Source organism: Eleutherodactylus coqui, chromosome 2, assembly GCF_035609145.1.
Source record: "Eleutherodactylus coqui strain aEleCoq1 chromosome 2, aEleCoq1.hap1, whole genome shotgun sequence".
Taxonomy (NCBI): Eukaryota; Metazoa; Chordata; class Amphibia; order Anura; family Eleutherodactylidae; genus Eleutherodactylus; species Eleutherodactylus coqui.
The window spans coordinates 285466104-285493485 of NC_089838.1; the positions used below are offsets into that span (position 1 = coordinate 285466104).

At 46.8% G+C, this 27382-nt stretch overlaps 1 protein-coding gene across 11 annotated transcripts in view; it reads right to left on the reverse strand.

Moving 5' to 3' along the window:
• CAMK2B (calcium/calmodulin dependent protein kinase II beta) overlaps window positions 1–27382 on the reverse strand; it is a 194562-nt gene that overhangs the window by 81027 nt on the left and 86153 nt on the right. For all 11 annotated transcript variants that reach the window (XM_066593135.1, XM_066593136.1, XM_066593144.1 and 8 more), the window contains 2 exons: window positions 24255–24314; window positions 19205–19259 (listed from right to left, as the gene is read on the reverse strand). In XM_066593135.1, the coding sequence (XP_066449232.1) occupies window positions 19205–19259; window positions 24255–24314 (115 nt within the window). The remainder of the gene's footprint in view (window positions 1–19204; window positions 19260–24254; window positions 24315–27382) is intronic.

A 27382-nucleotide genomic window follows, 5' to 3' on the forward strand; every position in this document is an offset into this window, starting at 1 on the left:
GGCACAGGTGACAGGTGAGTTGCGGCGGTGAGCAGGGGGGAGCGGGGGTCAGAGAGATCTCCTCTCCGTTCCTCCCCGCTCTCCCCCGCCACTCCCCGCCCGCCGCCGGCTCCAAATCTTTAAAGACGAGCGGGAGGATACTCGACTAAGGCACTACTCGCTCGAGTAGTTAGCCTTAATGAGTATACTCGCTCATTTCTAGTCGAGACTGTGCAGGCCATTCCATTCTATGAAACCTACCGGCTTCTTCTTGTCTTCTCAAGACGTTCAGACATAACTTACAAGTATGTTTTGGATCATTGTCTTGTTGTAATTTGAACCCCTGACCAATTAGGCATACAGCAGAGGGTATTGCATGGCGAATCTAAATGCTGTGGTAGCCCTTTTAGTCCAGTGGGCCAGTCAGCCTGTGCAGGTTGCCAACTTTGGATCCAGCAAAAGAGCTCCACACCATGACACTTCCTCCTCTGTGTTTGATAGCTGGTGTCACACATTCAAGAACCAGCCTTTCACTTGCTCGACAGCATACAAAAGACCTGCGTAATGTACCAACGATGTCATATTTTGATTATGGAACAGTCCATAAGACCTTCTTGCATTCTTCAGTAGTCCACTAGATGTTCTGCTTAGCCCAGGCAAGTCTTTTCTTTTATTTTGCACTCTTACTTATACTCTACCTTTATCTTCTCTTCACAGTTGACATGCAAACTTGTTTATTTTTTACTGCATTAGGCGTATTTGCATTGCGAAGTCAGCCTCCGGACTCCGCAGCAAATACTGCCCATAGCATTCAATGGCAAGACACCATTTCATCTCCACGAGCGATTGCAATTTTCCACTCGTGGAGATGAAATTGCAGCATGCTGCGATTTTGTGCCAGTTACGCACGGCCGGCTTCCATTGAAGTCAATGTAAGCCGTCCGTCTCGCGGCACTTCCACAATGAGCACTACAGAAATATCACGGGATACTCATCACCCCGCCCAGCGCCAGCAGCCACTGCGCATGCGCGACGGAGTGCCAGTGGGCACATCGAAGCGCTTGCAGCAGACACTGGACAGGTATGCAGGGGTCACTGGCTGGGCATGTGGTCGAATTCTGCATGCAGGGTCCGACCCGCCCGTCTGCAGGTAGCCTTAAGCAGTGCTTAAACATTTTGTGCTGTGAAGTGCTGATCACACAAATTGTTGACTCTTCCTGTCACAGTTTCCTCCAGTTTCCAAGTGCGTTTTGATGGTATAGGGAACTGCACTGAATCCCACCTTGGCTTTTTTTGACAATTTCTTTGTAGGACAGACCTACACTTCTAAAGGTTATAATCGTTTGTTTGCCTTATTTGGTTGCTTGCCTTTTTCTTGCCATTCTGATAGCCAAGAGCAAAACTTTCCAAATCCTGCCCTAGAGGGTGTTGTAATGCAGTCTGTTCCAACAGCGATTATATAGAATCAGAGGGTTTGAAAGAAATCTACAAAAGTTGAGACACCTGTAGGAATAGTTTGCATCCAATTTCAAACCATAATTTGCTTTCTGTGCTGCACAGCAGCTGTCCTTGATTTGTTCCATGACAAAATACCCTTTGGTTAAAATTGTAAATTCAGACTATTGTTTCAGGTTAAAAGTTCATAATTTTTTTTTTTGCTTATCAACATTTGAACCATTTCATGTTAATTGCTGGACTTTAACTGTGTTAATGTTAAAAATAACTGGTAAAATTGGGGTGTTCTAAAACATTTAACCAGTAGTGTATAGCACCAATTTGAATAAATGTTAGAGGCAAATCACATGAGTTTCTCATATGTATATATTTATATATGTGCCTCAAGAACCTGTCTCATGAATATACCCAATTTTGGCATTTGGATGCCACAGCAGAAGTTGTCCTACTTGAGACCCACTTCTGCCAGAGACAAACATGTGGAGAACACTCTATGTCAAGGCTTTGCTGGAGAAAAAAGGAATACCCCCCACTATACATTTTTTTATAGTATAGTTGTTTTTATGACATTTTTTGTCATTAGTTGACATGTTTTGTGGATGACAATAGCATACGTATGTGTACCATATTCATAAAGCATTTTACAATGCCTGCTCTGACCAGTCATAGATCATTTTTAAATTCACATATATCCAGCACACATACATTGCACCATTCTGCCTGCAAGTTACATTTTTAGATATGTGGCCTGTCAAGTTTTCTGCAAAGTAGCTTCAAAAAGAGAAAACTTTTCTTCTAGGAGATGCAGGCTTCTTGTGAGCTTTGTGCTAGAGGGCAGTATTGTCTTCTTGCACAGTCATGTCACAGTATAATGTAACTACCCAGCAATACTTTCATGAACTACATTCACTTACAACAGATCTCAAACACCCATAAATGTTTTTTACGTGGTTGTTGTACGACCACTTAGCATACTGTGTACACAGAATGGCAACTTTTTTTTAGAGACCCCCCTTCTATTAGTGCATTGGACCTCCTTTGGCCTTCAGAACTGCAGCAATTAGTTATGATATTCATTCCTGTAGGTGTTGGAATTGGTCTGCAGCTTCCTGCGGCCCCCCCATGACAGATCCAGGTTGTCGGCTACCTCCAGTAACTGACAGCATGGAGCTGTCACGTCCACAGCCCACGTGGCTTTAATCCCCAGAGCGAGCGTGTTTTTATAGCCCTGGGAATTAAAGCCCACTAAGGCAGGATGTAAAAAGTCTATGGGGTGGTCACTAAGGGGTTAAAAATGGCATTTCGGAGAAACCATATGTTGCATTAGTTGAACAGCAGCTAACATCAGGTCGAAATCTCGCGCGGCAAACAAACCGTAGCATGTTCTATTTCTCTTCGGGTCTCGCAGACCCGCACAGAAACGTCACTGCCCAGCCGCCGGCTGCGGTCTGCGCATGCGCCGGCTGTCCGGCAAGCCGGCACATCAAACAGCCGGAGCCGCGGGCGAGTACGCGCTGCTCTCTGCAGGCGCTTGGGTCAGGTCCCGCGGTGAGAATCCTCGCAGCCGGATCCGACCCACCTGCCTGCAGGCGGCCTTACTTGGATTCATTAAAAAATACTGTGGAGTAAAAATATGCAGTACACCCCTAGATGAATTTGTCAAGGGGTGTAGTTTTCAAAATGGGGTCATTTGTGGGGATTCTCCATTGTTTTGGGCATTCCAGTCTCTACAAGTGAGCTATGGGGCCTAAATCACCTTCAAGCAAAATGTGTGTTCTGAAAACTACCGCTGCACCTTTCGGTTTGGGCTCCCTTGTGCATACAGACATAATATTAGGGCCACAACGGGTATGTTTCTGAACAAAGGACAAACAGGGGTATCCATTTCGGGGTGCAAATCCCCATTTTCATGTGCGCTATAGAAATAAATCCTGTCTTTAAAATGACATATTTGCAAAAATATGACATTTTATTTTTTCTCCTCTAAATTGCATTAATTCCTGAAAAGAAGCTGTGGGGTCAAAATATTCATGACGCCCCTTAGTAAATACGTTAAAATGTGTATTTTTTAAAATGGGGTTATTTGTGGGGGTATCTATTATCCTGACACCTATGAGCCTTTGCAATCTTGGCTTGGTGTAAGAAAACAAAATGTTCCTCAAAATGTTGATAATCAATATTAAATTTGTATGTCTCCAAAATGGTTAAAAAAACTGAAGTTTTTCAAATGTGCTTCCAGAATAAAGTAAAAAGAATGAAATATATATATCATCAAAAATTTGTATAGTATGTTTGCACATATTTGAGATATTGCAGTTAAAAATGTGAAAAAATGACAATTTCTTTAAGAAATTCCCAAATTCTATAGGTCTATTTTTACCACCAAAATGATGTACAGTATGTGGCAAAGAAACAATGTCAGAATCACTTGGATATGCAAAACCTTTAGGGAGTTATTCTATGTTAAAGTGACAGATTTCCAAAATTTGGCCTGGTCACTAAGGTGCAATCAGCCTTGGTCACTAAGGGGTTAATAACTAATGAAGTCTCAGAATTATTCAAACCCATGAATAAAATCCCTCATGACAGCATGTATTTGCAAAGTAGGCGTTGTCTTAAGCACACCCAATGTAACCAATCAAGTGCTCCATTAGTTGCATCACATGTGCTTGAGATGAAACACATCAAATACCTGGACCGGCCAGAGCTTTATTGAATTAGCCATACTTCTAATATGCAATCAAATGTCAAAGTCTAGAGAGAGGTCTAAAAAGTTAAGAAAGAAGTTTACTGCCTTGCACAAGCATTGAAAAGCATACAAAAAAGCAAGGCACTGAATGTTCCTAGAGATACAATTGGAAGCATAGTTTACAGGCTGAAAGTTAAAGAAACACTAGCTACACTACCTGGACATAGCAGAAGGAATGTTATCGCCAGTGCCACTTGGCAGATGGTCAGAAACCCTCAAATGACTGCAAAAGACATGCAGCAAGATTTGGAGGCCACAGCACAGAGGTTTCTAATGGCATAGTAAGGTGAGATGAGCGAGCGTACTCGTTTAGGGCGATTTCGCAATCGAGCACCGCTTTTTTCTAGTAACTGACTACTCGGGCAAAAAGATTCGGGGGGGGGGGTGGCATGGTGGAGCGGGTGCTCTCTGTCTCCCCCCCCCCACTCCCCTCTGCAACCCCCCGCTCACCCCCGGCACCCCCCGAATCTTTTCGCCCAAGTAGTTAGTTACTTGAAAAACGCGATGCTCGATTGCAAAATCGCCCTAAACGAGTACGCTCGCTCATCTCCAGTGCCTACTAAACACCAAGTTAGTTTTGTGAGGTGAGCTGTAGTTTTTATTGCTACGATGTTTTGATGCATGTAGATTTTTGATCACTTTTTATTTAATTTTTATTGGAAATGGAGTGGCCAAAAAAAAAACTGGCATTATGTAAAGTTTTTTTTTGACAGTGTTCACTATGTGAGATGAATAAGGCAATACTTAGATAGTTCAGGCTTTTTCAGATGTGGCAATTAGAGATGAGCGAGCATACTCGCTAAGGACAATTGCTCGAGCGAGCATTGTCCTTAGCGAGTATCTCCCTGCTCGGAAGAAAAGGTTCGGCTGCCGGCGGGGGTGACAGGTGAGTTGCGGCACTGAGCAAGGGGGAGCAAGGGGGAGAGAGAGATCTCCCCTCCGTTCCTCCCCGCTCTCCCCCGCAGCTCCCTGCCTGCCGCCGGCAGCCGAATCTTTTCTTCCGAGCGGGCAGGTACTCCCTAAGGGCAATGCTCGCTCGAGCAATTGCCTTTAGTGAGTATGCTCGCTCATCTCCAGTGGCAATGCAAATTATGTTTATTTTTTTATTGTCTCGATTGTTTTGTTGAAAAAGTGCAAAAAGATAATTTATTAATTGTAAAGATTTTATTTCCCATAACTTCTACATGTTTTGTTAGTCCCTTAGGGATTAAAAGGTATATTGCAGTGTATTGTCATTTTAGCGATCGCATATTAAGCTGTACTGTAGACAAGGCTTAATATGGTTAAATACATGGCAGTCATCTGAGCCTTTACTAGGTGCAAGGCTACCATGGGCACCATCAGCATCCTGCAATCTTACCGGGGGTGATGGGGGGGCTGATGTTGAGTCAGAGGGGAGAGCCCCCTACCTCCAACTGACAGTTTACAGGCTGAAGTCAGGATTGACTGTGCATGTACGCTGTCCAACAGTAATTGAAGCAAACTCCATTATGGGCTGTTTACAGTGGGAGACAGCTGTTTGAAACAGCCTGAGACCACTTAATACCCACCCCACACCTCAATGGCAAACATGTATGTTACAGAAGGGGAAGGAGTCATTATTATTATTACATACCGAGAACCCACAAGACCTGCTGTTTGGAGATCCTATCGTCTAGCCGTCACAATTTGTTCTTTGTTGAAGTCACTCATATCTTTACACTTCCTAATTTTTTTCTGATTTTGACACATCAACTTCAAGAACTGACTGATCACTTGCTGCCTGATATATCGCACCCCTGGCAGGTGCCATTATCATCATATAATCCATGATGACTGTTCCTGTTAGTTGTTTCAATGTTATGGCTGATCAGTGTACAGTAGAGATGAGCGAACGCGTTCGTCCGAGCTTGATATTCGTGCGAATATTAGGGTGTTCGGGATGTTCGTTATTCGTGACGAACACCATGCGGTGTTCTGGTTACTTTCACTTCCTTCCCTGAGACGTTAGCGCGCTTTTCTGGCCAATTGAAAGACAGGGAAGGCATTACAACTTCCCCCTGCAACGTTTAAGCCCTATACCACCCCCCTGCTGTGAGTGGCTGGCGAGATCAGGTGTTCGCCTAATATAAAAGTCGGCCCCTCCCGCGGCTCGCCTCAGATGCGGTGTGAGTTAGATGAGGGACAGTGCTGTTTATACCGGAGCTGCTGTAGGGAAAGAATTGGTAGTTAGTGTAGGCTTCAAGACCCCCCAAAGGTCCTTATTAGGGCCACTGATAGCTGTGTGTTGGCTGCTGTTAGCAGTGGGATTTTTTTTCTTCTCAAAATCGCCTCTGCAGACCGTTGCACCTGGCATTAGGGACAGAAGTGCTGCATAGGCAGGGAGAGTGTTAGGAGTGAGTGTAGCCTTCAAGAACCTCAACGGTCCTTTCTAGGGCCATATTTATCCGTGTGCAGTACTGTCCAGGCTGCTGTTAGCTGTGCTGCATTTTTTTTGGGCTTCTCAAAATCGCCTCTGCAGAGCATTCCACCCTCCATTGATACTGCAGGGAAAGAATTGTATAGGCAGGGCCACAACACAGTTATTATTCATAGAATATACGCAGTGCTGCCTGTTGGTGGGAAAAAACTGAAAACAAATCTATTTGTCCAGCCTCTGTCCGTCCTTACGGGCGGTGGACACGTGTGAGCTGCGTGAAAAACATTGCTAAATCATACGCACCCAGCTACGCTTTACTGCTGGGTTCGCCATTTGCTTTCCTTAATTGGGAAAAAAAATACCTGCTCTCCAAGAGTTATAATAACTCTGCTACCCTCACGTTCTGTGACACATAAGCAGGGACACAGCACAGTTATTAAACTTCTCAGGTTCATTGAATATACGCAGTGCTGCCTGTTGGTGGGAAAAAACTGAAAACAAATCTATTTGTCCAGCCTCTGTCCGTCCTTACGCCTGTGGAGACGTGTGAGCTGCGTGAAAAACATTGCTAAATCATACGCACCCAGCTACGCTTTACTGCTGGCTTCGCCATTTGCTTTCCTTAATTGGGAAAAAAAATACCTGCTCTGCCACAGTTAATAACTCTGCTACCCTCACGTTCTGTGACACATAAGCAGGGACACAGCACAGTTATTAAACTTCTCAGGTTCATTGAAAATACGCAGTGCTGCCTGTTGGTGGGAAAAAACTGAAAACAAATCTATTTGTCCAGCCTGTGTCCGTCCTTACGCCTGTGGAGACGTGTGAGCTGCGTGAAAAACATTGCTAAATCATACGCACCCAGCTACGCTTTACTGCTGGGTTCGCCATTTGCTTTCCTTAATTGGGAAAAAAAATACCTGCTCTCCAAGAGTTATAATAACTCTGCTACCCTCACGTTCTGTGACACATAAGCAGGGACACAGCACAGTTATTAAACTTCTCCGGTTCATTGAATATACGCAGTGCTGCCTGTTGGTGGGAAAAAACTGAAAACAAATCTATTTGTCCAGCCTCTGTCCGTCCTTACGCCTGTGGAGACGTGTGAGCTGCGTGAAAAACATTGCTAAATCATACGCACCCAGCTACGCTTTACTGCTGGGTTCGCCATTTGCTTTCCTTAATTGGGAAAAAAAATACCTGCTCTCCAAGAGTTATAATAACTCTGCTACCCTCACGTTCTGTGACACATAAGCAGGGACACAGCACAGTTATTAAACTTCTCCGGTTCATTGAATATACGCAGTGCTGCCTGTTGGTGGGAAAAAACTGAAAACAAATCTATTTGTCCAGCCTCTGTCCGTCCTTACGCCTGTGGAGACGTGTGAGCTGCGTGAAAAACATTGCTAAATCATACGCACCCAGCTACGCTTTACTGCTGGGTTCGCCATTTGCTTTCCTTAATTGGGAAAAAAAATACCTGCTCTCCAAGAGTTATAATAACTCTGCTACCCTCACGTTCTGTGACACATAAGCAGGGACACAGCACAGTTATTAAACTTCTCCGGTTCATTGAATATACGCAGTGCTGCCTGTTGGTGGGAAAAAACTGAAAACAAATCTATTTGTCCAGCCTCTGTCCGTCCTTACGCCTGTGGAGACGTGTGAGCTGCGTGAAAAACATTGCTAAATCATACGCACCCAGCTACGCTTTACTGCTGGCTTCGCCATTTGCTTTCCTTAATTGGGAAAAAAAAATTCCTGCTCTGCCACAGTTAATAACTCTGCTACCCTCACGTTCTGTGACACATAAGCAGGGACACAGCACAGTTATTAAACTTTGATAATTCATTCACTAGAGGCAGTGGGGCCTTTCGTTTTCCAAAAAGGGCAAAAATTATATTTGGCCTGCAGTCTTGCGCCAATTTATTTCCTGCCTGGGAAATCTAATCACTGGTAATACAGCATGCTGAGGGGTAGGGGTAAGCCTAGAGGACGTGGACGTGGACGTGGCCGAGGACGCGGAGGGCCAAGTGAGGGTGTGGGCACAGGCCAAGCTCCTGATCCAGGTGTGTCGCAGCTGTCTGCTGCGCGATTAGGAGAGAGGCACGTTTCTGGCGTCCCCACATTCATCGCCCAATTAATGGGTCCACGCGGGAGACGGTTATTAGAAAATGAGCAGTGTGAGCAGGTCCTGTCCTGGATGGCAGAAAGTGCTTCGAGCAACCTATCGTCTACCCGCAGTTCTGCGCCGTCCACTGCTGCCAATCCGAATCCTCTGTCTGCTGCTCCTCCTTCCTCCCAGCCTCCTCACTCCACTACAATGACACCTGCTCAGGAGCGGGAACACTCCCAGGAACTGTTCTCGGGCCCCTGCTTAGATTGGGCAGCAGCGGTTCCTCTCCCACCAGAGGAGTTTATCGTCACTGATGCCCAACCATTCGAAAGTTCCCGGGGTCCGGGGGAAGAGGCTGGGGACTTCCGCCAACTGTCTCAACAACTTTCTGTGGGTGAGGAGGACGATGACGATCAGACACAGTTGTCTTGCAGTGAGGTAGTAGTAAGGGCAGTAAGTCCCAGGGAGCAGCGCACAGAGGATTCGGAGGAAGAGCAGCAGGACGATGAGGTGACTGACCCCACCTGGTGTGCAACGCTTACTCAGGAGGACAGGTCTTCAGAGGGGGAGTCAAGGGCATCAGCAGGGCAGGTTGCAAGAGGCAGTGCAGTGGCCAGGGGTAGAGGCAGGGCCAGACCGAATAATCCACCAAGTGTTTCCCAAAGCGCCCCCTCGCGCCATGCCACCCTGCGGAGGCCGAGGTGCTCTAAGGTCTGGCAGTTTTTCACAGAGACGCCTGACGACCGACGAACAGTGGTGTGCAACCTTTGTCGCGCAAAGCTCAGCCGGGGAGCCAACACCAACAGCCTCACCACCACCACCATGCGCAGACATATGATGGCCAAGCACCCCGCAAGGTGGGACAAAGGCCGTTCACCGTCTCCGGTTTGCACCCCTGCCTCTCCCCCTGTGCCCCAACCTGCCACTGAGATGCAACCCCCCTCTCAGGACACAGGCACTACCGCCTCATGGCCTGCACCCACACCCTCATCTCCGCTGTCCTCGGCCCCATCCAGCAGTGTAGTTCAGCGCACCGTTCAGCCGTCGCTTGCGCAAGTGTTCGAGCGCAAGCGCAAGTACGCCGCCACGCACCCGCACGCTCAAACGTTAACCGTCCGCATAGCAAAATTCATCAGCCTTGAGATGCTGCCGTATAGGGTTGTGGAAACTGAGTCCTTCAAAAGTATCATGGAGGCGGCGGCCCCGCGATACTCAGTTCCCAGTCGCCACTACTTTTCCCGATGTGCCGTCCCAGCCCTGCACGACCACGTCTCCCGCAACATTGTGCGCGCCCTCACCAACGCGGTTACTGCCACGGTCCACTTAACTACGGACACGTGGACAAGCACAGGCGGGCAGGGCCACTACATCTCCCTGACGGCACATTGGGTGAATTTAGTGGAGGCTGGGACAGAGTCAGAGCCTGGGACCGCTCACGTCCTACCCACCCCCAGAATTGCGGGCCCCAGCTCGGTGCTGGTATCTGCGGAGGTGTATGCTTCCTCCACTAAAGCACCCTCCTCCTCCTCCTCCTCCTCTGTCTCACAATCAAGATGTGTTAGCAGCAGCATGTCGCCAGCAGTCGGTGTCGCGCGGTGTGGCAGCACAGCGGTGGGCAAGCGTCAGCAGGCCGTGCTGAAACTACTCAGCTTAGGCGATAAGAGGCACACGGCCCACGAACTGCTGCAGGGTCTGACACAGCAGACCGACCGCTGGCTTGCGCCGCTGAGCCTCCAACCGGGCATGGTCGTGTGTGACAACGGCCGTAACCTGGTGGCGGCTCTGCAGCTCGGCAGCCTCACGCACGTGCCATGCCTGGCCCACGTCTTTAATTTGGTGGTTCAGCGGTTTCTGAAAAGCTACCCACGCTTGTCAGACCTGCTCGTAAAGGCGCGCCGGCTCTGCGCACATTTCCGCAAGTCCCACACGGACGCTGCCACCCTGCGCACCCTGCAACATCACTTTAAGCTGCCAGTGCACCGACTGCTGTGCGACGTGCCCACACGGTGGAACTCTACGCTCCACATGTTGGCCAGGCTCTATGAACAGCGTAGAGCTATAGTCGAATACCAACTCCAACATGGGCGGCGCAGTGGGAGTCAGCCTCCTCAATTCCTTTCAGAAGAGTGGGCCTGGTTGGCAGACATCTGCCATGTCCTTGGTAATTTTGAGGAGTCTACCCAGGTGGTGAGCGGCGATGCTACAATCATTAGCGTCACCATTCCTCTGCTATGCATCTTGAGAAATTCCCTGCAAACCATAAAGGCAGCTGCTTTGCGCTCGGAAACGGGGGCGGGGGAAGACAGTATGCCGCTGGATAGTCAGGGCACCCTCCTGTCTATTTCTCAGCGCGTACAGGAGGAGGAGGAGGAGCATGAGGAGGATGAGGAGGAGGGGGAAGAGACAGCTTGGGCCGCTGCTGACGGTACACCGGCTGATTGCCTGTCATCCTTTCAGCGTGTATGGCCTGAGGAGGAGGAGGAGGAGGAGGAGGAGGATCCTGATAGTGATCTTCCTAGTGAAGACAGCCATGTGTTGCGTACAGGTACCCTGGCACACATGGCTGACTTCATGTTAGGATGCCTTTCTCGTGACCCTCGCGTTGCACGCATTCTGGCCACTACGGATTACTGGGTGTACACACTGCTCGATCCACGGTATAAGGAGAACCTGCCCACTCTGATTCCCGAAGAGGAAAGGGGTTCGAGAGTGTTGCTATACCACAGGACCCTTGCGGACAAGCTGATGGTAAAATTCCCAGCCGACAGCGCTAGTGGCAGAAGGCGCAGTTCCGAGGGCCATGTTGCAGGGGATGTGCGTAGATCGAGCAGCATGTACATCCCAGGCAGTGCAACAGTCTTTAAGGGCCTGGCCAGCTTTATGGCTCCCCACCAAGACTGTGTCACCGCTCCCCAGTCACGGCTGAGTCGGCGGGAGCACTGCAAAAGGATGGTGAGGGAGTACGTAGCGGATCGCACGACCATCCTTGGTGACGCCTCTGCCCCCTACAACTACTGGGTGTCGAAGCTGGACACGTGGCCTGAACTAGCCCTGTATGCCCTTGAGGTGCTTGCTTGTCCTGCGGCTAGCGTGTTGTCGGAGAGGGTGTTTAGTGCGGCTGGGGGAAGCATCACAGATAAGCGTAGCCGCTTGTCAACCGACAGTGCCGACAGGCTAACACTCATCAAGATGAACAAAGGCTGGATTTCCCCAGACTTCTGTTCTCCACCAGCGGACAGCAGCGATACGTAAGCAATACGTAGGCTGCACCCGCGGATGGAAGCTACGTTCTCTCTCACCATCCAAAACGGGGACATTTCTGCTTCATCAATCTGTGTCTAATATTCCTCCTCCTCCTCCTCCTGCTCCACCTCCTGAAACCTCACGTAATCACGCTGAACGGGCAATTTTTCTTAGGGCCACAAGGCTCACTCAAATAATTTTTCAGAACAATTTTTATAAGTTTCAATGCGCTTAAAAGCATTGGAACTTTAACTTGAACCAATTTTTCGTTACACTGGGCTGCCTCCAGGCCTAGTTACCACTTAAGCCACATTAACCAAAGCGATTAATGGGTTTCACCTGCCCTCTTGGCTGGCCATGGCCAATTTTTGGGATGTACATTAGTACTGTTGATACAGCAATTTTTGTGGGCCCTCGCCTACAGTGTAATCAAATTAATTTTTAGCCCACCTGCATTACAGCTGACGTTACCTCAGCTGTGTTGGGCAATGCAATGGGATATTTTTGTGTACCGCCGGTGGGTTCCAGGGAGCCACCCATGCTGTAGGTGCACACTGAGTTTTTAATACATCTGTACACTTCTAAAGAACCCGTCTGACTGGGGCATGCAGTGTGGGCCGAAGCCCACCTGTATTACGCACGACATTACTACCTCAGCTGTGTTGGGCAATGCAATGGGATATTTCTATGTACCGCCGGTGGCTTCCTGGCACCCACCCAGGCAGTGGGTCCACAGGGAGTTAAACCTACATGTGTCCACTTGTAAAGAATCCCAGTCTGACTGGGGCATGCAGTGTGGGCCGAAGCCCACCTGTATTACGCACGACATTACTACCTCAGCTGTGTTGGGCAATGCAATGGGATATTTTTGTGTACCGCCGGTGGGTTCCAGGGAGCCACCCATGCTGTGGGTCGACAGGGACTTCACAATAGGGAGTTGTACCTGCCTGTGTCTATGAATTAAAAAGCCCGGTCTGACTGGGGCATGCAGACACCTTGACAGAATGAATAGTGTGTGGCACATAGGTTCCCCATTGCTATGCCCACGTGTGCAGCTCCTGATGGCGGTGGCACAGGATTCTATTTCTCATTGCTTCTGTACAGCATTGTGGGCTATCGCTCCGCCACTTTTAAAGAGGGTCGCTGCCTAGCCGTGCCAACCTCTGCAGTGTATGCCTGCGGTCCCTCGTCATGGCAGACGCAATTCTAAATAGACATGAGCGTGGTGTGGCATGAGGGCAGCTGAAGGCTGCGCAGGGACACTTTGGTGTGCGCTGTGGGGGGGAGGGGGTGCGGTTGGGCAGCATGTAACTCAGGAGAAGTGGCAGTGGAGTGTCATGCAGGCAGTGATTGTGCTTTGTTGGAGGTAGTGTGGTGCTTAGCAAAGGTATGCCATGCTAATGAGCGCTTTTCAGAAGTAAAAGTTGTTGGGAGGGGGGGGGGCCCACTCTTGCCGCTATTGTGGCTTAATAGTGGGACCTGTGAACTTAGGATGCAGCCCAACATGTAGCCCCTCGCCTGCCCTATCCGTCACTGTGTCATTCCCATCACTTTCCTGAATTGCCCAGATTTTCACACATGAAAACCTTAGCGAGCATCGGCGAAATACAAAAATGTTCTGGTCGCCCATTGACTTCAATGGGGTTCGTTGTTCGAAACGAACCCTCGAGCATCACGGGAAGTTCGTTACGAATAACGAACACCCGAACATTTTGGTGTTCGCTCATCTCTAGTGTACAGTATAAGCCCAGCACAGTAATTAGGGCTCACGTTGGACCCTTTTCCAGGTACACCAAGGTTAACAAACAAGGGGGGAGGAAGTTTAGGATCATACCTGTTAGGTTATGGTGCTGAGACCTGTTCTATGGGTTTCCAGGAGCAAATCTTTACAGGTGTGGGGTAATTGAGCTGGCTGGGTGATTTCTGCAGCTAGCCAATCCCCACTGGTCTGCTGCACACAAATACCAGCTTCTCTGGTTAGAGGATGCTGGTTTCCCAACACCCTGGGGTTGGCTTTCATGCATGTTGTTCTGTGTGTGTGAATAGTGATATGTTCTGTGGGTCTGCGCAGGTGGACAGACATGAGGTATGAACAGTCCTTTTCTATGTTGCATGCAATCCCTGGTGTGTTGATGTGAACTATGTCCTGTCCTGCTTTGGATTGTTTACCATCTTTGGGCAAGTAAGGTCCTCAGGTTCCAGCGTGGGGCTGTCTCTATTGGGACAATTGTCCCGCATTCAGGTAGGATTCATGTGGAAGTTATCTTGTGAGAGTAGAGACCCACGAGACAATGAGGACTCTCGTGGGCTTAAGTATCTTGGCCAAAATATGAACCTATACCTCATACCATATCTATACCATCTGTGTATGCGTGCAGGTATGCCAGGTGTATAGGAGTGATTCAGGCATTTAGAGGAGTTGTTGGAGCCGTTTGGAACCTCTATCCTCGGTGTAAGCTTTCTACATTCAGCTAAGGACTGGTTATGTTTCCTTTTGCTTTCCTTTGTCTTTGCTCAGCTTCTTTGCCGTGCATCTCTCCAGGTGTCCCATCAGGGATACTCAGGTACTACGTGAAGACCGTGGGGCCGTCCGTACCAGGACATCTACCCTGCTTTTAGACAGGGATTCCCCTTTTCCTCTGATTTGTAAAGGGACAGGTTTTTCCATCTGTTGTGCCTGGAGTGGTGTAATATACTCCAGCATTGTATTGTGTGTGCTTTTTGTGTTTCTATGTCAATGCCACGCTAAGTCCATGCTGGGCATGGTGCTCTTGTGCAGTATGGACGCAACAACACATTTCTTAACTCCGACAAGGAATAGGAAAGAACTGTAGCGATAGAAGAAGAACCAAGCCCCTGTCTGCATTATGCACTAGATAGATCCTACATAAAATGTACAATAAAATGGAAGTGAGAAATTATGTGCTAATTACATTACAGAGGTTGGAGCATCGTTTTTTCTGATGTAGAAAAAAAAACCAAATCCCCAGCATAATCAAAGGTTAAACAATCCATACCTACAGCCACCACTAGGAGGAGCTTAGGAGCAAACTGCATACCACTATACATACATTAAACCCAATAGTAGACCAGTATGTAGTAAGTGCCTGGGCTTCCTCTAGTGGTGACTGAAGGAAGTCAGAAGTTGATGTTTGACATTTATGCCTATGCATAGGATGAATTTTGTGCTTTGATTGCTATAAAGATATATTCAGAATCAGAAACTAATTACCATAGAATTTTGGACCCAAATGATATTGTCACGTCTGTCTCCTGAGATCCATTGTACTATAAGTTCTCTGGAGCTTTCCTGCTGAGGTGTGGAGGATTGTGCTGGCTGGACACGTGTGTCTCCAGTTAGCCAATCGCTCTAGGTCAGTACACATAAAAGTTCTTTTCCCAGGTGTGGTCAGCTTTCTCTGTTCTCATTTCTCTCTCTGTGTTGTGTGAGCAGGTTCTATGTGTGGTGGCTGCAAGAAAGCTTTGTGTCTTGTGGTTTTTTTTGGTTATGTATCTGGACTCCTGGTTAGTGTAGGGACTAGCGGTATTGCCGGGAGCCGTGATGTGTCCCGCTAGCTTGCAAGGGAGAGGCGTTTATTGGTGATTGTTTCACCTGGTGTCTGTTTGTCCCACGACTGTTACGTTTGTTTCTGGTGTTTGCTCAGAATGTGGTGAGTTTGCATGCGTTTGTTGGAGTGTATTCCCCCGTCTTCCCTGAAGATGGTTTGAACACCTGCTGCCCCTCCCCTCCTATAGCGTGCATAGTTGTGCATACGCCCATGTGTTTTTGCCCTTAATGTACATAAATGCAGTTAAATCAGTTAGGGCTTAAACTGATAGGCGTGATTTTATCCCATTATGTGGTTGTAATAATCATGGCTGCATTACAAGATGATTTCAATGGTTTCATCTTCACTAGCGATATTCCCACCCGTTAATAGTACAGGTGAGAAAATATAGGACTTGCTCTATCATAGTCGAATGTAGTTAATAGGGCAGGACCTATCTTCCTGCTATAGTGTGCAAGGTTAAATACGCAGAGAAAAAAAAAATCAGGTCATGCGCAACTAAACTCTATATCAGCGTAGTCGTGCATACGCCCGCGTGAAAGGGCCCTCAAAAGCATTTAAAACCGCAAAAAGCACAAATATTCATAAAGTGCTGCACCAATATTTGTAACCACCTAAAATTCCCCCAAATCCAGACATAAATTCTGTCCAGGGAACCCCTGAAGAAGCTGGTGATGTGTGGGCCTTGCTATTCCCTCTGCTTTTAATTATATAGATGGTAACTGCATCATTGAGTATTTACGTTAACGCAACATTAGATATTTGTCTCTATGCTGACTTTAATAATGATTCCTATGAGAGTGTTATATTAAATACATGGGAGTACAACACTCGTATTTACACATTTTTGGACAGAATTTATGTCTGTTTATGGGGCAATATTTAGGTGATTACACACATTGGTGCAACACCTTGTGAATATAAAAAAGACACATATCCATCCAGTTCTGCCTTTTAGCCCTCAATGTTGATCCAGAGGAAGACAAAGATGAGGTAGAAGCAAATTTTCCCCATTTAAGTCTCAGTCCGACGAGCATTTTTTTTGCGCAATTATCTGCGCAAAAAAACCCCGCTCTACGCATGTTCAAAATGCCCGTGACCGAAGCTCCGTTCCCATTGCTTTCTATGGGGCCAGTGCTACTGACAGCTGCAGCAGGGGATTCCTGTCACATCTAGGGGTTTCACCTTGTTGTCAATGGGGCCAGTGGCAACCCCACCAGCCCAATTGAAAACATACAGAGAAGATCGCGATCCTCTGCCACAGCTGTGACAGCTATGGCAGGAGATTCTTTCATCCCTGTGACAGCTGTGGCAAAGGAACGCAATGTTCTCCCTTTGCTTTCAATGGGGCCAGCACTGCTGCTACTGGCCCTATTGAAAGCAATGGGATGCAGGCAACCCCAGCAGTGATTTTCAGGGAAGGGATTTAAATGTAAGCCCCTTCCTGAAAATCATCCCTAACTGCAGTAAAAAAAAATTAACTCACCTAGAAGCGCTATGCCGTTCTTCTCCCGGTCCCCGGCAGTCTTCATCTGTCTTCTGGTGGCCGGGGACTGAAACATTCCTGCCTCCAGAAAGCACTGCCTCTGATTGGCTGAGTGCTGTGACCAATCAGAGGCAGCGCTCAGCCATGACATGTCAACTGAGCGCTGCCTGTGATTGATCACAGCGCTCAGCCAATCATAGGCAGGACTCAGCCGCTCATTGAATTCAAGATGGACATGTGAACACATCATAGGAACCAATGGTTCTGTCAGGCATGCTTTTTTTGCGTACATAGGCACGTGCAAAAAAACGGTCATCAGACTTCGCCCTTAAGGGGAAAAAATTCCTTCCTCACTTCAATCTACTAATCAGAATAATCCCTGGATCGACAACCCAACAATAAAGATTCTGTATAGCATATATTTTGGCTTTATTTCTGGTTATGTAGCACCCTACCTTTCTTTTTTGTTTCATTAAAATGAATCTGTCATCCCTCCTGCCACATCTGTTTAGTGGACCTGTGATCCTTCCTGTCACCTGTTTATAGAGAACCTGTGATCGATCTTGTCACATCTGTTTATAGTGGACTTGTAATCCCTCCTGTCACATTTGTTTATAGTGGACCTGTGATCCCTCCTGTCACATCTGTTTATAGTGGACCTGTGATCCCTCCTGTCATATCTGTTTATAGTGGACCTGTGATCCCTCCTGTCACATCTCTTTATAGTGGACCTGTGATTCCTCCTGTCACATCTTTTTATAGTGAACCTGTGATCCCTCCTGTCACATCTGTTTATAGTGGACCTGTGATTCCTCCTGTCATATCTGTTTATAGTGGACCTGTGATCCCTCCTGACAACATCTGTTTATAGAGGACCTGTGATCCCTCATGTTTATAGTGGTCCTGTGATCTTTCCTGTCACATCTGTTATTAGCCCATCTGTCTTCCCTTCTGACATGTCTGTTATAGTGGACCTGTCATCCTTCCTGTCACATCTATTTATAGTGGACCTGTGATCTGTCCTGACAACATCTGTTTATAGTGGACCTGTGATCCTTTGTCACATTTTTATAGTGGACCTGTGATTCTTCCTTTCACATGTGTTTATAGTGGACCTGTGATCCCTTCTGTCACATGTTTATAGTGGACCTGTGACCCCTCTTGTCACATGTTTATAGTGGACCTGTGATCCCTCCTGTCACATGTTTATAGTGGACTTCTGATCCCTCCTGTCACATGTTTACAGTGAACCTGTGATCCTTCCTGTCACATGTTTATAGTGGACTTGTGATGGATCCTGTCATATCTGTTTATAGTAAATCTGTTATACATCCCGACATCTCTTTAGAGTTGACCTGTAATCCTTTCTGTCACATGTTTATAGTGGACCTGTGATCCTTCCTGTCAGATTTATTTGTAGTGGACCTGTTATCCAACAGGGTGATCCTAGGAGCCAAAAGCATATTTTGGACGAAACATAGGGCAAGACCTAACTGTTCCGTCCGCGTATAAAATTGGCCACTGTATTCGGTCGCATATCTGCTATTGTTGCCAGCTCAACATTTTACACGGCTAAACATCGGCCATCTGAATGGTCACGATTTGCGTCCAACATATAGATACGTAAAAACGCTCATGTGAATAAGGCCTTAAGGCCCTTTTACACTCAACAGTTATTGCTCAAAATTCATCTAAATGAGCGAAAGTGAGCAATAATCATTCAGTGTAAAGCGAAAAGATCGTTCACTCGTCGTTAACGGTTGTGTAAGCCGACTTTTAAGTCATCTTAAAAAACCTTGTTAGCACTTGCTGGCTTCTCGTCCTGTGTGACAGCTCTCCGCTCAGCGCTTCCCATAGGAGGCGCTGAGTGGGGAGCGAGAAGTGGATGAGAAGCCAGCGAGCTGGCGGCAGGACTTTCAGTTTGAAACAGACTGCTGGCCCATGTAAAAGGGCCTTTTCCATGTCAGTACTGATTCTCCAACTGTGACAAGAGAAATAGTAACAATGAGTTGCCAACTTGTTCATGCATTACCAGGAGGAACAACAGGGGAACAACACAATGCAGAGTTCTAAATACACATACTCTAGAATTGTTATTTTATGCAAAAACAGACATGTCAGGAGAGCAAACAACTCCTCTTTAATTGGGTATAAAAATACCATTTCTAATGAATAAAAAAATATGATGACAAATTAACTGTTTACTTACAGATCAAAAATGAGATAGTGGAAGCCTTCTTCTGATATACTGTCATGGAGGCGTACTGTGAAAAGAACGGAATGATAGATTTAGGAACAGAGTAGTGACAAGGTAATGATGCATTACGGACAGTCCCCAACCTTAAGGCTATGTCCACACTTGGTGCTTTTTGCTGCGTTTTTGAACTGCAGCGAAAAAAAAGGCTGCGTTTTTTAAAAACCACAAAAATTGTGAAAAAAAAAGCGCAAAGTTTCTAAAAAAAAAATACTTCAAGTGTCAACGCAGCCTCAGGCTATTTCCACACAGGCAAGTGTGAAATCAGGCCGTGAAACTCGGCTGAATATCATGATCGTGCGATTTCTCGTTGTGTCAAAAACGCTACGCATCACTTCAGTTTTCAATGGGAAACCTTGCATCGCACTCTGATTGGACGCCGTGAAATGCTTCGCAAACAATGGGTGAGGTGATCTGAGGGAAACGCCCAAATAAAGGACATGCCGCGATTTTTTCCTTCACCGGGGTTTGATGCATGAAAAAAAATTGCTCATGTGTATGACCCCATTAAAAAAAATGGGGGTCATATTCATGAGAGATTTGTGCGCCTCACTATATCTAACAAATCTCGCGTGATTTTCTCGACCGTGTGAAAGTGGCCTTAAATTCCAATTCTTATCCTAGAACAATGCTGAGTTAGGTTGGCTTCACACGGGTGTGTGCGCAAAAATGCTTGCGATAACGTGACTTTTTGTGCAGTGAATGTCGCGCTATCGCTCACGTTTTAGTGTATTTTACTATACTTTTGCGCTGCCAAGGACAATTTACATTGGCGTAGGACACACCTGCACCGTGGTTTAAAAGGCTGTGCAGCCTAATTAGTCCCCGGTGTTTTTGGATTTCCCCACGGGGATCGGGTGTACATTTACGAATCCTATAGTGCCTTAGATGCATAAATGCGCGCAAAAATAAAGCAGGACACTTTTTTGGGGGGTCATGCACAACATGTGTGCGCAAAAGCGAAAGTGTGGATGAACCCATTGAAAACAATGGGTTCTATTCTGTGCTTAACACATAGGCTCGCATGAAGCCGCCATGAGTGTTTTTTTTATCCGGGCCAATATTCTGCAGATTCACGCGATCCAGCGAGAATCTGAAGATTAGCGTTCGATGTAAATGGATAAACCGACTGAACGACGAATGAATTAGAACACTTATCGTTTGTCATTCAGTTTATAGATGCACAGAAGCTGAACGCTGAGCGGACCGCATACACAGGAAGTTGCTTCATTCACTGAGCGATGGTCGTTCCTGCATACAAGCAACGCTGGGGCGGCTGTCAGAGGCTCCGAGCCCGACAGGCTATCTTGTGTAAAAGGGCCCTTAAACGGGCTGACAATTAGCCCACCGTAACGAGCACCGATGGATAAATTATGTAGATCAGCGCTTGTTCACCGCCGTTTACACAAGGCAGGTAATTAGCTTTATGAAGCTAACCATCGCTAATAAGATCGTTCGTCCCCATGGAGCTGTCATTGGTCAGCTGGACATCTTGCCATTCACACTGGGAGATGTACAGCGCACAATTTTTATGTTTGCATTAATTAGCAGATCAACCAACAAACGAGCGTTGGCTTATTCGGCAGTTGATAATGTCTACCAAGAGGTCACAGAAAACAAGCCGGCACCACGCTGTTATGAAAGCGGACTAAAAGAAGATCTGTCTCTGTTGCCCGTAGCAACCAATTACAGAGCAGCTTTCATTTTACCTCAGCAGTATAAGAAATACCAACCAATCACAGTGCAGCTTTCATTTCTCATACTGCTGAGGTAAAATGAAAGCTGCGCTGTGATTGGTTGCTATGGGCAACAAAGACAGATTTTTCTCTCAGACAGCTTTCATAAGAGTTGGTGCCGGCCTACATTTCCATGGCCACCATGTACATTCAGATGAGCTGATTAGGAAAGGAACATTCACACGATAATCAATAATCGTACAATGGCCCCTCTACATCTCTCCAGCCATCTGGTTTAGTTTCCCTCCAAAAAAAAATGGAGGGAAACCAGATCGGTGCCAGAACTGATCCCCTGCTTTTATATGAGGCAGCTTTGGCATTTGATTCATCTGTAGTGATGCGGGCATCTCTCTACGCTGGACGGAAAGACCCTGCATGTAGCACTGTTGCTTCTGTCAGGCCGCTTTCACACAGCCGAGAAAATCTTGCGAGATTTGTGCGTTGTGAGACACACAAATATGAACCCCAATCTTTTGAATGGGGCCATCTACATGAGTGATCATATAGCGGTACGCAATAAATCGCGGCATGTCCTATATTTGGGTGTTGCCTCGGAACACATCATCCATTGTGCCCATATCTCGCCCAGGTACACGTGATGCAATGTGAGGCGAGGTTTCCCATTGGAACCTTTCAGCCGCGCCGGAGGATTGATACTTCTGCGGGGAAATCGCACGTTCCCGAGCGCGATATCGGGACGAGTTTCAGGGCTCGATATCGTGCTTGCCCGTGTTAAATTAACCTCTGGCTGTGTATGCTGGACTGCTTACACAAAGTACATGAAAATGTCATCCATTGGATCTAGAGATGAGCGAGCACCCAAATGCTCGGGTCCGCGTTATTCGAGCTTTTCGTAAAATTCGAAAATTCGAGTAACGAACCCCAGTGACTACAATGGGAGATTCGAGCATTTTTGTATGTGGAACGCATGGTCCCGAGCTTTTGTTTTGTTTTTTCCTTGGTTCGTGTTTTTTTTTTTTCTCTCTCTCTCTCGAGTAACGAGCACCATCGAGTACGCTAATACTCGAATGAGCATCAAGCTCGCTAGAGTATGTTCGCTCAACTCTAATTGGATCTGTTTCGGGCATAGAAAAACTGGCCTGATAACAACATAGGTGATTGTAGGCGAAGCATAACACAATGGGGCTTATTTACTATTGAAAATCGGACCATTTTCTGGTTCAAATTGCAAAGGGGGTGTGGCCTAAATTGCACCTAAATTTTGGCATAGACTAAGCCAACTGAAAGGTAGTCTAAACCTAGACTAGACCGTCTTAAAGTTCAACAGATTTATCATTCAGTAGAGCTACTGTGATGCATCTGGGGCATTTTAAGACTGTCTAGTTTAAATTTGCGCTGTTTTACGGCTTTCGCAATATGCAGAGAAGAGAATTCTTTGATTGCAATGGGTTCATCCACATTGCGCACATTTTGGTTGTGCAACAAAAATGGAACATGTTCTATTTTTCTGAGTATTTGCACACCAAAGGTCCCCACAGAAGCCAATAGAAAGGGGCGCGAATGCGTAATTACGCAGCAAAAAGAACACATCTGTAACTTCTCAGCCATTTCGATTGCTGCATCTTTGTTGGCCGCATGCAAATGAACCTGCCTTGTAGGCTTTAAAAGTACAGTAAGATACATCGATGGGCACACAAAAAACCATTGTTCGTTCTGCAAAAATGCTACGCTCATGCACCCACAAATACGATTATGCTTGTGTAAGGCTGCCTGTCCACAATATTCCACTGCAGGGGAGGAGGGGGACCCACTGACAGGTGTCCGTGATGAGCCTAATAGGTAGGCTCACCGCGGATGATCTCAGCAAATCGCCACATGCTGCGATTTCAATCCCGTGAGCGGAGAATCGCCATGATTCCTATGGAAAGCTTTTCATAGCGTGATCCGCAGGTGATTTATCGCAAGCAGATCATCACCCGTGGACCGGCTTTAGACAGTGTTAGTAAATAAGCCCCAATGTATAGACACCATTTTCTTATTGGATCCTCTAATATGGTAACTTAGTTTGTAAGCCTAAGGCCGAATGCAGACAGCCGGGTCGGATTCTGACCTGCGAGATTCTCGCAGCGGGATGCAACCCGTGCCCCTGCAGTGACCCGCGGCTTACCTGTCCAGCATCTTCGCTCTGCTCTGCGGATGTTCCGGCTGGCGCAGAGCCGTACATGTGCAGTGCAAAGCCGGCAGGTCAGCGATGATGCGGCAGTACGAGCCTCTGCAAGACTCCGCAAATATTCTACGATCAAAATCATGGCTGTCTGCATAGGATTGCATAAACCACATAAACCAATGCAATCCTATGGCAGCGTGCAACGGTGGAAATTTCATGCAGGATCTCGCTGCGGAATTTCTGCCCGTGTGCATTCGGCCTAAAAAAAAACATGTCCATTCAGTTCAGCCTACTATCAGTGTTGATCCAGAGAAAGGTATTCCCCCGCCCCCATCCCCCTGATGAGGTAGAAGCCAATTTTCATCATCTCGAGGAAAAACATTGCTCCTTGACTCCAAATCTGGCAACCAGAATAATCCCTGGTCCAACTACCCTTCTCCAGTAATCTAGTAACGCTATTATGTAGGAGAGGGTGTATTTCGCTTTGGGGACCTTTTACAAGGGATGGAATTGCCTACAGGACACAGATGCGCATTTTGTCAATTACTGTAGATTTAGTAGTGTTTTTAACTGCAGAATGTGGTCTACGGAATTTTTTTTCCCGCAGATATTAATTGTGGAATTATATCTTCTCTATGTTACAAATCCACCACAACAATTCTGCAAGACAATCTTAATTCTGCAGCAAAAAGCTTATCTGATGCGGGATTGCATCTTGCAGTTTCGATTCACTAACCCATATTAGAGGGGTTGTACCAGAATTTAAAGTTATCTAATATCCATAGGATAGGAGCTAACTTACTGATCATGGGGGACCTCAATGCTGAAACCCCAGCTGATCTTGAGAACAGGACTCCTGCCTGTGTTCTGCTTTCCTGTCACTGCTGCTTCTCCCCCCCTGCAGTGACGTCACTGTGAATAGAGCGCTGGCTGTACATGCACAGTCAGAGCTCCATTCATTTCAATGGCGCTACCAAAAATCATAGAATGGTAGAGTTGCGGGACATGGGACTTGGGACCCCTGTTCTTGAGATAGGGAATAACATGAAATTCTGGTACAAGCCCTTTAAGGACTTTTAAAGTATGCTAGCTTTGTTACCATACTAACGTATATCCTATGAAGAGGTAGTAATAGTCTTACCGATATTTGGGTGCTTTAACAGGCGGCAGATCCGGGCTTCTCTCTCTAGTTTCTGATGATCTGCATAGAAGAAGAGAAAGCTCAGGTTAGCACAGAGGCACTAAGCGGGTTACTGGTGAGATTCGGTGTGTGCCACGATCTGCATTGTTCACAGTTTAAACAATGGCTATTAATGCACGAAACAACAGATAGCATACTTGTTCATTCCAGAATAGGACGGACACTTTGGACCAGAAGAATTTGTACTGAGTGGAATATATAGTAGAGGCAGAAGATCTAAAATCGTTGTAAATAATGAGAGGTTCAACTATTATCTATTAATATGCGTATTTATTAATACAGGCATACAGAAGACATCAGGTGGAGGCTGGCGGAGAGGATAATTACACCTTCCCCTATACAAATCTCACCGATGTTCACCAGCAGTCAAGATGTGGATCCACTTTGCCATACACTGATTTGATTTTGGTTAAATCTGGAGGCAGCACCTGGGGCACTGGGCTTCACCCTTTCACCCAACCAATTGGGATCTGGTCTTCGCTGCAGGCTCCCCAGGCGTTACTCGCAGAAGTAGTCTCAGGTATTTCACAGCTAGTTAATATACATAAGGGCGTGTTACCGGAGGGTTTGAACAGAGACCAAACTAGGAGACTTAACCAAGGTCAGGGCAGGCAGCATAAACTCCAGTACTGGAATTAGGCAAGAGGTCAGAGCTGTCAGAACAGATGCAATATGATAAACAGTCCGAGTCGGGGCAGGAAATTGGCAGAGACTGTACACCGTACAAAATTTAGCCGAGATCAGGGGTGGAGAAACAAGAATTGCCAGGAACAAGCAGGAGTCAGGAGACCACACAAACTTCTGATTAGGTGGAACCAAGTTGCTTAGGCATCCACTTTAGGGAGGAGGGGAGCTAATCTAGCCAGGCCTGTGTGGGGATAGATTGGGGACTGTTGCCGCTACCGTGGTTGGCCACCATTCACATTCCTCTCTCCCATGCAACAGATGCCACTTCCTTTCCAGTTCTCAGTCCCTTGCATCTGCCTGTAGGGCACTTGTGCATAGCTGCCCCCATACTTTAAAGGGGCTATCCAGGGACAGACTTTTTTTTTCAAAAACATGGTCAGCTTGTGCTAGTAACATAACAGAAGACACATTCACCTTCTACTACTTCCCCGAAGCTGCTGTTTTAAAGAGCTCACTTCCTACTGGTCTTCACTTCCAGGAGCAGGCAGCCAGTGATGATGTCACCGACAAAATGGTCATGTGATCGCTGTAGCCAATCACCATCTCTCCTCAGCCAGTGAAGAGGTGCACCGGTCACATGACCTAGTGATGTGTCGTCATTACTCCCCTTTGGAAGTGAAGATCAGCCGGGACCGAGTTGCAGTGGAACAGCAGCTGCAAGGAGGTGGGAAAAGTGGATTTGTCTTCTGTTATTCTACTAGCGCAGGCAACGCATGTTTTTGAAAAAAACGCCTGTCCCTGGATATCCCCTTTGAGGTATGGGTGCAGGCATGCACCTGCCGCATTGGAAGAAAGGAATGTGAATGGTGGCCAACCCCGGTAGAGCAGCAACAAAGATGGTGGCCATCACAACGAGCCGCGACACACACTTACAAGCTATGAACGCTATACTTGATGAAAATTGTTAATGAAGCAAGTGTAGTCAAAGCAGTAGTCCCGGTTTAGGACACAGATAAGCAGCATGTAACGCTTATTCTTCAAAAAATCAATGGATTGTGCGAATTTGAACGATCATCGTAAACCCAGCCAATGATTGAAGGACAAATGATAATTCCTTCACTTATCGTTCATCGCTCATAACATGCAAACAGCAATCGTTCAGTCATTCACCCTCAATGCTATAGTGAATGTGAACGACTGAACAATCAGCAAACACAAATTCAGTGATTTATCAGCCTGTATCAATCGTCCGCATGAGCAAACAAGCGAACCAATTATCATTTGCTCATTCTAATGAGTTATTGCTCCGTGTTAAAGGAGCTAGACCACAGAGAGGAAGCATAATAATCTGTCAAGGAGGAATTAAGGGGTGGGGATAATTAAAAAATCAAGGCAAGGAATTCCAAGAACTGTCTATTATTGCCATGTAGCTCAGTTAGAAGAGCCACTGCCTGGGACACAGGCGTTTCCAGGGTCAAATCTTGGCATTGTGACATTCTTACAACAAGTGCAGGAGAAGAGGATGACAGCACGTTGAACATGAAGATCAAGATAACAGCGAAACCCTTTATTAGGCAAAGCGTTTCCTTGTTGTACCAGCACCTGCATCAGCCCTTAACAGACAATGACAGGTACAAGGAACATTAAAAGATACAAGCAACATCCTTGGCCTTTATACCTAAATATCTCAGGATTTCTTCTTGTAAAACGATAGTAAGTAATCATCCAATCCTGAAGGCTAGTTACTAGAGATGAGCGAGCATACCCCTCCGAGCTTGATACTCGTTCGAGTATTAGGGTGTTCGAGATGCTCGTTACTCGAGACGAGTACCACGCAATGTTCGAGTTACTTTCCTTTTCTTCCCTGAGAAATTTGCGCGCTTTTCTGGCCAATAGAAAGACACGGAAGGCATTACAACTTCCCCCTGTGACGTTCAAGCCCTATACCACCCCCCTGCAGTGAGTGGCTGGCGAGATCAGGTGTCACCCGAGTATATAAATTGGCCCCTCCCGCGGCTCGCCACAGATGCATTCTGACATAGTTCAGGGAAAGTGCTGTTGATGCCGGAGCTGCTATAGGGAGCGTGTTAGGAGTGATTTTAGGCTTCAAGAACCCCAACGGTCCTTCTTAGGCCATAGAAATCGCAGATCGCACCTATGTGCGATCTGCGATTCCTGTTCTCTTCTCTATATGCGCTCAATGGGGCCGGCGGCAGCAGCGCCGACCCCATTGAGAACATATAGAAGACAAATCATTCTTCTCTGCCACAGCTGTAACAGCTGTGGCAGAGAAGAACGATGTTTGCCCATTGAATTCAATGGAGCCGGCAATACAGCAGGTTCCACTGAAAGCAATGGGCTGCCGGCGATCGCAGGATGAATTGTCGGGAAGGGCTTAAATATATAAGCCCTTCCCTGCAATTCATCCAGAAATGTGTTAC